General features: G+C 37.6%; 1 protein-coding gene across 2 annotated transcripts in view; it reads left to right on the forward strand.

Annotated features, from left to right (window-relative positions):
• Positions 1 to 12,888, forward strand: part of LOC131152005 (chaperone protein ClpB4, mitochondrial) — an 82,099-nt gene extending 69,211 nt beyond the window's left edge. The window contains exons 5-11 of one of the 2 annotated variants that reach the window (XR_009135810.1): positions 6,343 to 6,397; positions 7,972 to 8,122; positions 9,232 to 9,540; positions 10,162 to 10,427; positions 10,521 to 11,450; positions 12,215 to 12,590; positions 12,794 to 12,888. Coding sequence is in view for 1 of the 2 variants with exons in the window: in XM_058103557.1 (XP_057959540.1) it covers positions 6,343 to 6,397; positions 7,972 to 8,122; positions 9,232 to 9,540; positions 10,162 to 10,427; positions 10,521 to 11,450; positions 12,215 to 12,526 (2,023 nt within the window). In the remaining variant the exon portion in view is untranslated. Of the gene's footprint in view, positions 1 to 6,342; positions 6,398 to 7,971; positions 8,123 to 9,231; positions 9,541 to 10,161; positions 10,428 to 10,520; positions 11,451 to 12,214 lie in introns of both variants that reach the window. The other variant, XM_058103557.1, reaches the window with a different exon arrangement.

The following is a 12,888-nucleotide window of genomic DNA, read 5'->3' on the forward strand; positions in this document are numbered from 1 at the left end:
TCCATGAAATACTCGGTAACCCCTCTCTCGCCTTGCCTCATCTGCCACAATCGGGTCTTGATGTCGAAGATTTGAGAGTAACTCTCGCCATCGGAGTACGTCTCACGTATGGCTTCCCAGACCTCCTTCGCCGTCGGCAAAAACAAATAAATTTTTCCGATTGATGGTTGCATTGAATTGACGAGCCAAGCCGTGACCATGGAATTTTTGGACCTCCATCTTTGCAAGGCGACGGCGTCGGATGGATCTGGTTTCCTTCGCTCACCGGTAAGGTAACCAAGCTTTCCTTTTCCCTCAATTACTAGTTTAATGGACTGAGCCCATTCACGGAAATTTTTTCCGTTTAATTTTTCCAGTGAAAATGGAAAAACTGTGTTATCATTCGAACTCCCACCGGATGTAACCTCTGAATCACCGGTGATGTTTGCAGAGGAGATAGAGTCTTTGTTGTCAGCCATTGTTTTAGCTGTGTTTAAGAAACCCTAGCTCTGATACCATGAAAGAAGAAAAATTGAAAAAAAATATTTCTTTCATAATTTTGTTCTTACGTACAATCCAATATATAATACAATAACCTATTCTAATCAAGGAAATAATTTCCTATTAAATGAAATCAAATCCCCCATAATTACTCACTTTCCTAATTTGTTTTTTATTTACAAAGATATTCTAGGTTGACATTTTAACAAAAAGACTATTGTTTGATTTACTGGAAAGAATTTCCTTACATGGGAATTCCAATTTTAAATGTTCTTGAAAGGGAACAAATTATCAAATCATATTGATAGTTCTGCTCAAGTTCCCACTAATGAGGTCAAGGATGCTAAGGTGATCTCTTGGTTGTGGGGACGATTGAATCTCACCTTGTGACCAATCTTCACCGTTTTACTATAACTTAGGCTATGTGGGATTATCTCCACCGTATTTACCAACAAGATCACAGTGCTCAGAAGTTTCAATTGGAGTTGGAAATTAGTAATTACAGTCAAGGTAATTTACGTATTGAACAGTTTTATTCTGGTTTTATCTTTGGAACGAGTATTATGCTATTGTTCATGCTAAGGTCCATGTCTCATTCTTTTCAAACATTTCTTCGGCAAAAGGGGATCATTTCCTAGCGTTCTTGTCCTTATACCCCTCAACAAAATGGAGTTGCTGAGTGTAAGAATCGTCATCTGTTAGATGTTGTTCGTACTTTGTTGATTGATTCTTCTGTACTTGCCAAGTTATGGGTAGAAGCTTTATCTACTGCTGTCTATTTGATCAATCATTTGCCTACTGCCACTTTAAATTATGATTCTCTCTATTTTTGATTATTTGGCATATCTCTTGAGTATCAATCCTTTCATACTTTTGGGTGTGTTTGTTTTGTTCATCTACCACCTGTTGAGCGTCACAAGCTTGCTGGCCAATCTGTCACGTGTGCCTTTATGATATATAGTACTACTCAGAAAGGATTTGTTTGTTATGATGCTCATGCAAACAAATTCCAAATCTCCCGGAATGTGATTTTCTTCGAAAATCAATATTTCTTTCAGTCTCGGGTTATTTTTGATACCCCTATTACTTTTCTTCCCGCTTTTGATGATGTGTCTTTTTCTATTAAGCGATTTAAACTGGGTGTGGTGTATCATCGACGTTCTCCACCTTCTTCAATGCCCATTCTAGACACTGATCCGTCATATGATTCTGGGGTTCCTCGGCGCTCCACCCAAGTTATATATCCACCGAATAGGTATGGTTTTCCTCATACCTCGCTTACTGCTACTCTCAACATTGTTTTTGTTCCTCACTCATATACCCAGGTAGCCACCCAAGCATGTTGGCAGCAGACCATGCAAGAAGAAATCCAACTTCTTTAAGATAATCACACTTGGGATCTTGTGACTTCTCCCTTTGGTGTCAAACCTATTGGTTTTAAATGGGTATTCTTAGTCAAGTTCCGGTCTGATGGGTCACTAGACAGTGAACAGATATGAGGCCCATCTCGTGGCTCTTGGGAACTGGCAGAAGTATGGTATTGATTATGAAGAAACCTTTGCACCTATTGCCAAAATGACTACTGTGCGGACTATCTTGGCACTTGCTGCGTTGCAGGGGTGGTCTCTTCGGCAGATGGATGTGAACAATGCTTTTCTACATGCGGATTTGAAGGAAGAAATCTGTCAGCTACACCTTCCTCAGAGGTTTGTCAGCTACGCCGATCCTTGTATGGACTGAAATAGGCTCCGCGTGCATGGTTTGATAAATTTTGCTCTACCCTGCTTGCTTTTCATTTTACTCAGAGCCAATTTGATTCCTCTCTTTTTCTTCGCAAGACTTCTGGAGGAATTGTATTGCTTCTGGTATATGTTGATGACATTGTGATTACTGGCTCTAATACCGAGTTAATTAAGCAATTACAATAGCATCTCAAGGCCTCTTTTCACATGAAAGATCTTGGTTCCCTACAGTACTCTCTTGGCCTTGAGGTGTAGCTTACTCCGACTGGTATGTTGTTACACTAGCACAAATACACGCAGGAAGTGATTTCATTGGCTAGTCTCCAATCCGGTAACTCTGTTCTTACTCCCTTGGAGGTAAATCTTAAGCTTCATCAGGAGGAAGGCGAGCTTCTATTAGATCCATCCTTGTATCGGCAGCTTGTTGGGAGTTTGAACTACTTAACAATTAATCGTCCTGATATTTCTTTTTCTATGCAGCAAGTCAGTCAATTTATGCAAGCTCCCCGACATCTTCATTTAGCCACTGTCCGCCGCATTATTGAATATTTGAAGGGCACTTCTACACACGGGTTGTTCTTTCCTAAGGAATCTTCTTTATAGTTGGTGGGGTATAGTGATGCTGATTGGGCCGGATGTGCGGATACTCATTGCTCTGGTATTGGCTGGTGCATCTTCTTAGGCAATGCACTCATTTCTTGGAAGAGTAAGAAGCAAGACAGATTTTCCAAGTCCTCCACTGAGTCAGAGTATCGTGCTATGTCTTCCGCATGCTCTGAGAACACATGGCTTTGTGGGTTATTGGGTGAACTTGGTTTTTCTCAGCTTTATTCTACTCCTCTTCATGTTTATAACACCAATGCTATTCAGATCGCCGCTAATCCTGTCTTCCATGAGTGTACGAAACATATCATAGTCGATTGCCATTCCATACGTGAATCCTTTGACAAACAAGTGATTACTCTTCCTCACATTTCCACCGAACGTCAAACTGCAGACATGTTCACCAAACCTCTTTCTCGGCACCGGCATCTGTTTTTGGTTGACAAATTGATGTTTCTTTATCTACAAACATTATTTTGAGGGGGGGATGTTATGGAGATAATTTAGGATAATTAGGCTGTAAATAATTTAGTTGAAATATTTAGATTGTATATAGAAGAAAATTAGGCTGTAAATAATGCTGAAAATTTGGCAGCATTTAGGTGCTGAAAATGTGCTGAAAATTAGTCAACAACTATGTAAATTTCTTCTTTATATAATGAAAGAAAACCTGATGGAAATGGATTCAGACCAAAATTAACACTTTGTCAATGGGTTTAACGACATCCACAAGAACATCGACTTTGATATCAGATGATAAGACCTTTAGGGTTTTATTGTAGGGAAATTGAAAAGATGGAAGACTGACAGAGAAAATAGGGTTGATCACTTCAAGGGGATTTGCCTCCAAATTAGCCAAAGGCTATGAATTATGTTATTGCTTGAATGAAAAAAGCCCGATAGGGTTACATAGATACATACATACATACATACATATATATATATACATACATACATACATATATATATATACATATACATACATACATACATATATATATATATATATATACATACATACATATATATATATATATATATATACATACATACATATATATATATATATATACATACATACATATATATATATATATATATATACATACATACATATATATATATATATATGGTAGGGAACTGTACTCCTATTAGGAATGTAAAATATTCCAATCCAAATCCTTAATAGACTCCATCCTAATTGATTTGAGAATCCTAACACATTGATCTGATTAGAAATCCCAGTTGATTTGAGGAACCATAACATTAAATAGAAATCCCAATTGATTGGGAATCCTAACAGCAAAATCTAAAATCACATCACCAGCCTCTCTTATCTCCAAATACATGGCCTCCATGTATCCTCCCATAATCTATACTATGCTTTCCAATGTGTTCATTCAAATCAACTCCTATGAATGTTTTTTCAAACCCTGGTATCCCTTGTATAATACTATCCATATCTTACCAAAATTGTTTTCTAAGGTTTTTTGCTAAATCTGATTGACTCGTTGACTAATTCTGAAGTATATTAGAGACTTGTTGAGAAGTTAAATTGCTTTAAAATCACTTGAATAGATGTATCTTTCTCAGAGAGTTTTAAGTCTCCTCAAACAAGCTGCTAGATGTTGTTGGTATCCCATAGTACCTAAGAGAGGTCTCTTGTATTAGGGTTGGGGCCATACTCATGTTTAGGGATATAGACAGATTGGGGTGTCACCTTGTTAAAGAATATCCAATGTAACACCCTAACCTAGTACATCCAACTTACAGGGAAATTTGTATTTAAGAACATTACTGATATTGGGATTTAGAAGATATACTTTGTGAACAAAATGAGAAAACAAGATAAAAAGGAAATTTAGGATATTATGGTTTGCAGTTAATTCAGGTGTAAATTAAAGAGTACAAAAATCAAAATATCCTGAAAATAGTGGACCCACAAATACATCTGAACTTGAAATATCCGACCCATATGCATCATCTTTTGCCACTTCATCAATGCCCTCAGTACCTGACCCACTGTCTCCCTTACAGCCTGATCCTTCATTACTTTCAGGTCCCCTTCCACTGCTGAGCTTTTATCACCATTCAACCTGGACATATCCAACTTCCTAAACTTCTGTTTTACAGCCCATGAGTTATTACCATTCCAAATCGGCCCAACATTTTGAAGGTCTAATTCTCCTTGAATTTACATTCCCACCATTTCTTTCCTGTCAGTGAATCTTCCCTTCAAATGTGGACCAAGTGAGGCAGCTAATGCCTACAACTATATTTTATTAAAGGTCCTCAATTGGCAAGTGTGCTGACTTGATGCAAAATACTCTAATGACTCTGATTTCTCTACCGATTCATGAAATTTCCCAACGTCAGTCCAACCACCACCAATTGTACCCTTGCAGGAAACCCTGAAATTCAACCCCCTTAACTTCTATTTCATAGTCCATGAGTTATTATTATTCCAAATAGGCCCAATATTTGAAGGCCCAAATCTCCTTGAATTCAAATTACCACCATATCCTCCCTATCAAAGATCCTCCCCTTCAAGTATGATTTCTCTCCTGAAATCTCCCCATGCCAGCCCACTAGCAGTTGTACTCTCGTGGGAAACCCTTAAATCCTTTACTGAGGTTGGCACAGAGCTTAGGTGTAATGGTGCTGGAAGATACTCCATCCTCTCCATTCCTCACGGCTGCCAATGTTCTTCAAGCCGTGATGAGGGCAGTAGAAATCTTCTAACTAATTCCTCTTCACCTCCACTCACCCCCCTCCTCCCTCCCTCCCTCCCTCTCTCTCTCAAACCCTTGTGTAATTCACAAGGTCCAGACCAAAACTGATCCATTCGGTTCAGCAGCCATTGAAGTTCCTTTGCATCCAGATGCAAGTAAGAAGCACACCTTCTTGCAAACTCTGTAATACATAATGATCCGTCCTTCAAATTATTCAAGTTAAAAATCTTCATTTCTGCTATAAGAGAACTGTGAAAACCCATATTAACTTAACTGTGATGCAAGGCTCGCGTAGCTTCCTTACCAGTCCTTATAACCTGGAACAGTCCTACCAGATTAGCCGCATTATGCCATATGCCAGAAACAATGGTTATTTTCAGTTTGATTATCATACATCTGCTACTCTCACCTCAGTCTCGCCTCTAAAATACTGCTAAATCAAAATTCCATGTCATTTCAAATAGATACTCGGAAAAGAAAGAATATGCCGGAATCAATGGTGCTATCTGGTTTGCCCCTCTCCTCGCTCTCGCTTCTAAACTACTGCTAAATCAAAATTTCATCCTCATTAGCACACTTGGAATTCCATTTTACAGGGTTTGATTATTTATCTATTGTAGATAGATTGTTTCCTTTTTAGACTCAATTGATGATGCAAGCAAAATGTTTCATTTATGATGTTGACAGTTGGGTACTTGTGTTGTTGCTGGGAGTTTAAAATTTCTTTTTTTTTTTTTTTAAATTGTTGTTCTTTTGATTACTAAACATTTTGTGTTATTTTGCAGATTAGCTCAAAGAATTGTGCGTGGGGATGTTCCTGAACCGCTTCTGAATCGAAAGGTAGTAAACTTTCTTGTGTTTTAAGTGAATTCATTTACTTAAATTATGAACAAAAGTGTTTGAATCTTTTTATTTGACGCAATATATAGCTCTGAGTGTGACAGACTGTTGTTAATATGTTTCATTAGATCTGCTTTCTCTTCTTTAACGGGCTTCTGTTTGTGGGAATTGGGTATTGGATTTATGCTGCATTTTTGTTTACATATATATATATATATATATATATATATATATTAATTGTTGTTCTTATGTCTTGTTGTGTACAGAACTGTGCTATATTTGCTTCATCAGACATTTATGGTTTGATGGTGATATTTAAATATTACTAGGAAATTGGCCAAAATTGAAGCTAATTTAAATAATTTCATTAAAATATAGAATTTGACTAACAGTTCATTAGGAACCAGATTCTCTCCCTACCCAGCATTTGCCAAGGGAAATCTCCTACAAAGCTCCTGCGTATGCGGGGTCCGGGAAAGGGGCGAGCCACAATTGGGTCTATAGTATACGTATGCGGGGTCCGGGAAAGGGGCGAGCCACAATTGGGTCTATTGTATGCAACCTTACCTTGCATTTTTGCAAGAGGCTGTTTCCACGCCTCGAACACTTGATCTCCAGGTCACACGGCAACAACTTCACCGTTGCGCTTAAGCTCCCCTTGGAAATCTCCTATACTCCTATAAATAAATATCAATTTTTTTTTTTTTTGTTGATGTCTTTATTGGATCCAATGTTTTGAATAATACTAATAATTTTTTACATGCACTAGCTCCAATCTGGGCAGATAGCAGTTCAGAGCATTATCAAATTTGATCTTTTGAAATTTAATACTCGAATCGATGCCAATACATTGGTTTTATATTATTTGTTGATAAGCATATTTATGTTTTAATGGATAATTATTTAGTTTAAGTTTTAGGTTGGCTGTTGATGATTACACTCCCACAAATCCCACCTTTCTCGGGGCTTGGGACTGGTGGTGTGAAAGTTAGGATACTGGACATGACATAGGCTGAGTTATGTTGAGTTTCAAAGATGTCCCTGTAGTCTTTCATGGAATGATTTGGTGAGGCGGATAATTTTATCTTGAATTCACAAAAATGTGAATGTAGATGTAAGTTAACACCCCCAAGGCTCCCTCGCCATCATCGGTTTTGGGAGGGCAAGATATACGTGGTATTACCTCCATGCTTGGAGATGTTCTTTTGTGATTTGAACCAGTGACTTTCAGGATTGGATGTAATGCTCTTATTGTTGAGTCAAGGCTTGCCCTCATCATAAATTTTCAGTGCTAAATATATTATTGTCCTTGAAATGGAACCTCAGATTAATAATGCATTTTTTTTTTTTTTTCTATTTTTCGCATCATGTCTGGAATTCTGAATGCATGATCAAATTCTAACTCGGTATTGTGTAATGCCCAACCTATGCAATCAAGCTTGAATGCATTTGTTATGGTTTGACAATTCCACTATACAATTTCGTTTGTATCTAAGATGAAATGCTTTCTTGTTGATGTTCATTTTTAATCAACATTATATTTATATATTATTTGTTTCGGGTTGTATGGGCAGTTGATCTCCCTGGACATGGGTTCATTGGTTGCTGGTGCTAAGTTCCGTGGAGATTTTGAGGAAAGACTAAAAGCTGTGCTGAAGGAAGTCACCTCTTCAAATGGGCAGATTATCTTGTTCATTGATGAGATCCATACTGTTGTTGGTGCAGGTTTGTACTCTACTTGAGTTTCTTTGCTTCCTGTTGTCGAGAATCTACAATGGTTTTTCCTAGGTGATTTGCTCCCTGAAGTTATTTATTCATGTTAACATCGCAATTGGCCAAAAACTGTACGAGTTCTGCTGAATTAGCAATTTTACTTGTTCTGGGAGGACTTGGAAAAAAAAAGGGAAAAAAAAACAATTTCAGATATGGATTGAAAGTAAAAACTGTGTAAATTGCTTGTGGTACTTTAAAAATAAGGTTTTGAAGAAGGCAGGAATTCAGACAGGAAATTTTAAAGAATGAAATGAAGAAAAATGTGTAAAATAAGTGAACTTCGATGTAAAAAAAAAAAAAGTGCGTCCCTGGGCCATAAGGCTCCCCGCTTTGCGAGGGTAGGGGAGGGTCATCACAGTGTATGCAGCCTTACCTTGCTATATACAAAGAAGCTGTTGTCTTAGACTCGAACCTGTGACCAACCAGTCACAAAGGAGCAACCTTACCATTGATCCAAGGCCCACCTTTGATGTAATGAAGAGTATAAAACTGCATTAAAAATATATGATCTCGGCCAACTTGAACAAATCCACATTTTAAATGTGTAGTTAGTTTTGTTGAGAGTTATGCAAATACATTTTATTAGGTGATTCTTTTGACTTTATGATGCCATTTACATAACTGTGAAAACATCCTGAAGTATTAAGAGGATTATTGAAATATATATATGTGGCACTTTATGATGACAATTTAATGCCAAGTAGAACTCTCATATGATGAAAATACAATAAATGATTCTATCAATTTAAAGTTTTTTTTTTTATCAAAAATAAATAAGTACATGATGAGCTCCCACTTAATGCTCAAGATTTGTTCTGTCCAAAGGAAATGGAGCTCCATTTAGAAGTAGAATATATTTTTTAAAGTGACGATTTATGATGATAGAACAATTTTAAAGAGCTTAATGATTTCAACTGCAATTAAAATTGGGTAACATATGCGTCAGTGTGTGTTGGGGCTTCCTCAAATTGACATTTCCACTTATTGCAGTTTCTTATTTTAATTTTCAATATTCACCACCTTGTTGATTCTGTGGTCCCTTTCATATAATTGATGCATAGGGGCTACAACTGGTGCTATGGATGCTGGAAACTTGTTGAAACCAATGCTTGGTCGAGGTGAGCTCCGATGCATAGGAGCCACCACATTGAATGAGTATAGGAAATACATTGAAAAGGATCCTGCTCTTGAGCGTAGATTTCAACAAGTGTTTTGCGGTCAGCCATCTGTCGAAGACACAGTTTCCATTCTGCGTGGATTGCGTGAGCGTTATGAGCTGCATCATGGTGTCAAAATATCAGACAGCGCCCTTGTTTCAGCAGCAGTTCTTTCAGATCAATATATTACTGATCGTTTTTTGCCTGATAAAGGTATATAATAACTTTTTGTTTCTGTTTTAATCTTGAGTTTTTGTCCTGGTGGCATTAGTCATCTGTTCTTCTTTTTCCTAATATCAATTGACCAATCAATTTGAGGAGAAATTTGTTGGGTAGCTGATAAACCATAACTCCTTCAAATTTGAAAATTCAAATTTTATTTGTATCAAGAAGAAAAGGATAAATGCTCATGGTTATCCTTTATTTTTACATGTTTGTTTCTGCCCCTGATACATTGATATCTTCGAACATCCTATTCATTTGTGGGATTCATTTACACAATGGTTGAATGCACTGGAGATGCAGTGATGCTCAGAAAGCTCTCTATATGGCAATGGCCAGTCAATGTTGACAGTTGGTATGACATCTGATGGAAATGGGTTTGCTCTCTAGCCAACCCTCCGAAGTTTTCTCAAAGAACAAAGAGAAGGGAAAAAGATGTTTTTTTTCTTACTTCCTCCTAATTTATTTTAAGTTTATTTTTAGTGTGTTCTGTATTGGACTAGGTGATCAATTTCCTATGGTAAGTTTTCAAGGACTTATTTCTGTGTCCAATGTCCATTACTTTCTGGACCAGAGCTATATATTGTTTAAAACCTTTTTCCCCTTTTTCAGCCATTGATCTTGTTGATGAAGCTGCTGCAAAGCTGAAGATGGAAATCACTTCTAAGCCTACTGAGTTGGATGAAATAGATAGAGCTGTGCTAAAATTGGAGATGGAAAAACTATCCTTGAAAAATGATACTGATAAAGCATCCAAAGAGAGATTAAGCAAGCTGGAAAATGATCTAGCTTCACTCAAACAGAAACAAAAAGAATTAAATGAACAATGGGAGCAGGAGAAGGTTCTGATGACTCGAATACGATCACTTAAAGAGGAGGTAGTCCTTATTTCTGTGTAGAATCTACCCTTTTCAGATGAGCCTGATATTTTATTTGCTATTATACTAAACTCTATTTGAAATTCCTATTAGATTGATAGAGTCAACCTGGAGATGGAAGCTGCTGAGCGCGAGTACGACTTAAATCGTGCTGCTGAGCTCAAATATGGAACACTGATTTCTCTTCAGCGTCAGCTGGAAGAGGCTGAGCAGAACCTTGCTGATTTCCGGAAGTCTGGAAAATCTTTGCTTCGTGAAGAGGTCACTGATCTTGATATTGCTGAAGTTGTTAGTAAATGGACAGGCATACCATTACAAAACCTTCAACAGTCTGAAAGGGACAAGCTGATCATGCTAGAAGAGGTTTTACACAGGAGAGTTGTTGGTCAGGATATGGCTGTCAAATCAGTAGCTGATGCAATTCGGCGTTCAAGAGCAGGATTGTCCGACCCAAACCGGCCAATAGCAAGTTTCATGTTCTTGGGCCCCACTGGTGTTGGTAAGACAGAGCTTGCAAAGACTCTAGCTGGTTTCCTCTTTAACACAGAAAATGCTCTTGTAAGAATCGACATGAGTGAGTATATGGAAAAGCATGCAGTATCACGCTTAGTTGGTGCACCACCAGGTTATGTTGGTTATGAAGAAGGTGGACAGCTCACTGAAGTTGTTCGTAGGAGACCATACTCTGTTGTACTCTTTGATGAAATTGAAAAGGCACATCACGATGTATTTAACATTCTATTGCAACTACTGGATGATGGAAGAATAACTGATTCTCAAGGGAGGACGGTCAGCTTTACAAACTGTGTTGTGATAATGACATCAAATATTGGGTCCCAGGTTATTCTTGAAACTCTTCAAAATACGGAGGATAGCAAGGACGCAGTTTATGATTTGATGAAAAGGCAGGTTGTTGAGTTGGCAAGGCAAACTTTCCGCCCGGAATTCATGAACCGAATTGATGAGTATATTGTTTTCAAGCCTTTGGACTCGAAAGAGATACGCAGAATCGTAGAGATACAGGTGCTTAATCATCAGTTTTTCTCTTTAAACTTTAAGATTCCAATGTGCATGATTTTTTTTGTCCACTTGCATCTTCATTAACTAGACTTTGTGGATGACCAAAGAAGCCACTGAAAAACTGTGTTGTGGAAGCCTGGAGCTGTCATCTCATGGCTTCCCAATGCAACCTCCAATTTAGATGTTGCGGATGCGGGGTTAGATTAACTGTGTGCTTATTTCAATAGATGCAACCACGCAACTGATGCTGGGGGAGAAAAGGGTTGGCGATCCATCATTGAAACGGGCTTTCACTGGCTTTTGAGTGATGAGTTTAAATTTGTGTGATCTGATAATCAGTGCATGGCCATAACAAATTTGAACCTGACTGTATTTTTTTTGGGAGGAAATACTTAAACACAAGTTACCACCTTAATCTAACTTAACTTTGGTTCTACATATCTGAACCCTTTCATTTATGATGATGAATATGAGAAAGAATAATTAAATAATATGCCATATTGTTTGCAATTTGGCATGCATTTGATCAAATGTTTTATGAGCTTTATCGGGGGACCTCTGTTTTTTCTGAAGGATATCTTTAAAGACAGCTTGTAAATAAATAAATGCACACTTCTCTTTTTGATGCAATAGTTTATTCTAGTTTTTTAAATGTCAGGTTCTCTTGTTGAATTAAGCAAATAATTAGGCAATTGTATGAATTGAATCTGAGACTGTTCGTTTGTATGTTTCTATTTTATTTTAATATATGTGCATTATCATTGCAGATGATTCGTGTGAAAGACAGACTCAAACAAAAGAAAATTGATCTCCATTACACAAAAGCAGCTGTTGATCTTCTGGGAAAATTGGGCTTTGACCCAAATTTTGGAGCCAGGCCAGTGAAGAGAGTTATACAGCAAATGGTTGAGAATGAAATTGCCATGGGAGTGTTAAGAGGAGAGTTCAAAGAAGACGACTCTGTCATTGTTGATGCAGATGTGTCTCCCCCTGCCAAGGGCCTTCCTCCCCAAAAGATGTTGCTCATAAAAAAAGTGGACAGTGGTTCTCCACCCGAGGCTATGGTTGCCAATAACTAACACTGCATTCAACTTTGTATTTATAGTGAAGTGACGAGCACTGTTTTGGCCCTTGGGACTGAAGGTAATGGATTTTATTTTTCTTTCCTATTTTTTTTTCTCGCTCTTGAAATGTTGTAGATTATAATATGAGGTGCATAGCTAGTGATTTGGTTTTTTTTTTTTTTTTCCACCTCGTCTCAACATGCTCGCTTGTTCTGGTATTAAACCACGAAATGTCTTGTCAACTTCCTTCTCCCGCTAAAACGTGAACATCATTGTCTGCAGTTTCTCTCAAGGCAATAAAGGGTGTTCCTTTTTGTAGTATGGACTCATATTTTGTTCTGCTTTCATAAGCCAAATGTAAATAGACTTTACAAGCA

The sequence above is a fragment of the Malania oleifera genome, chromosome 3 (assembly GCF_029873635.1).
Source record: "Malania oleifera isolate guangnan ecotype guangnan chromosome 3, ASM2987363v1, whole genome shotgun sequence".
NCBI classification, from domain to species: Eukaryota; Viridiplantae; Streptophyta; class Magnoliopsida; order Santalales; family Ximeniaceae; genus Malania; species Malania oleifera.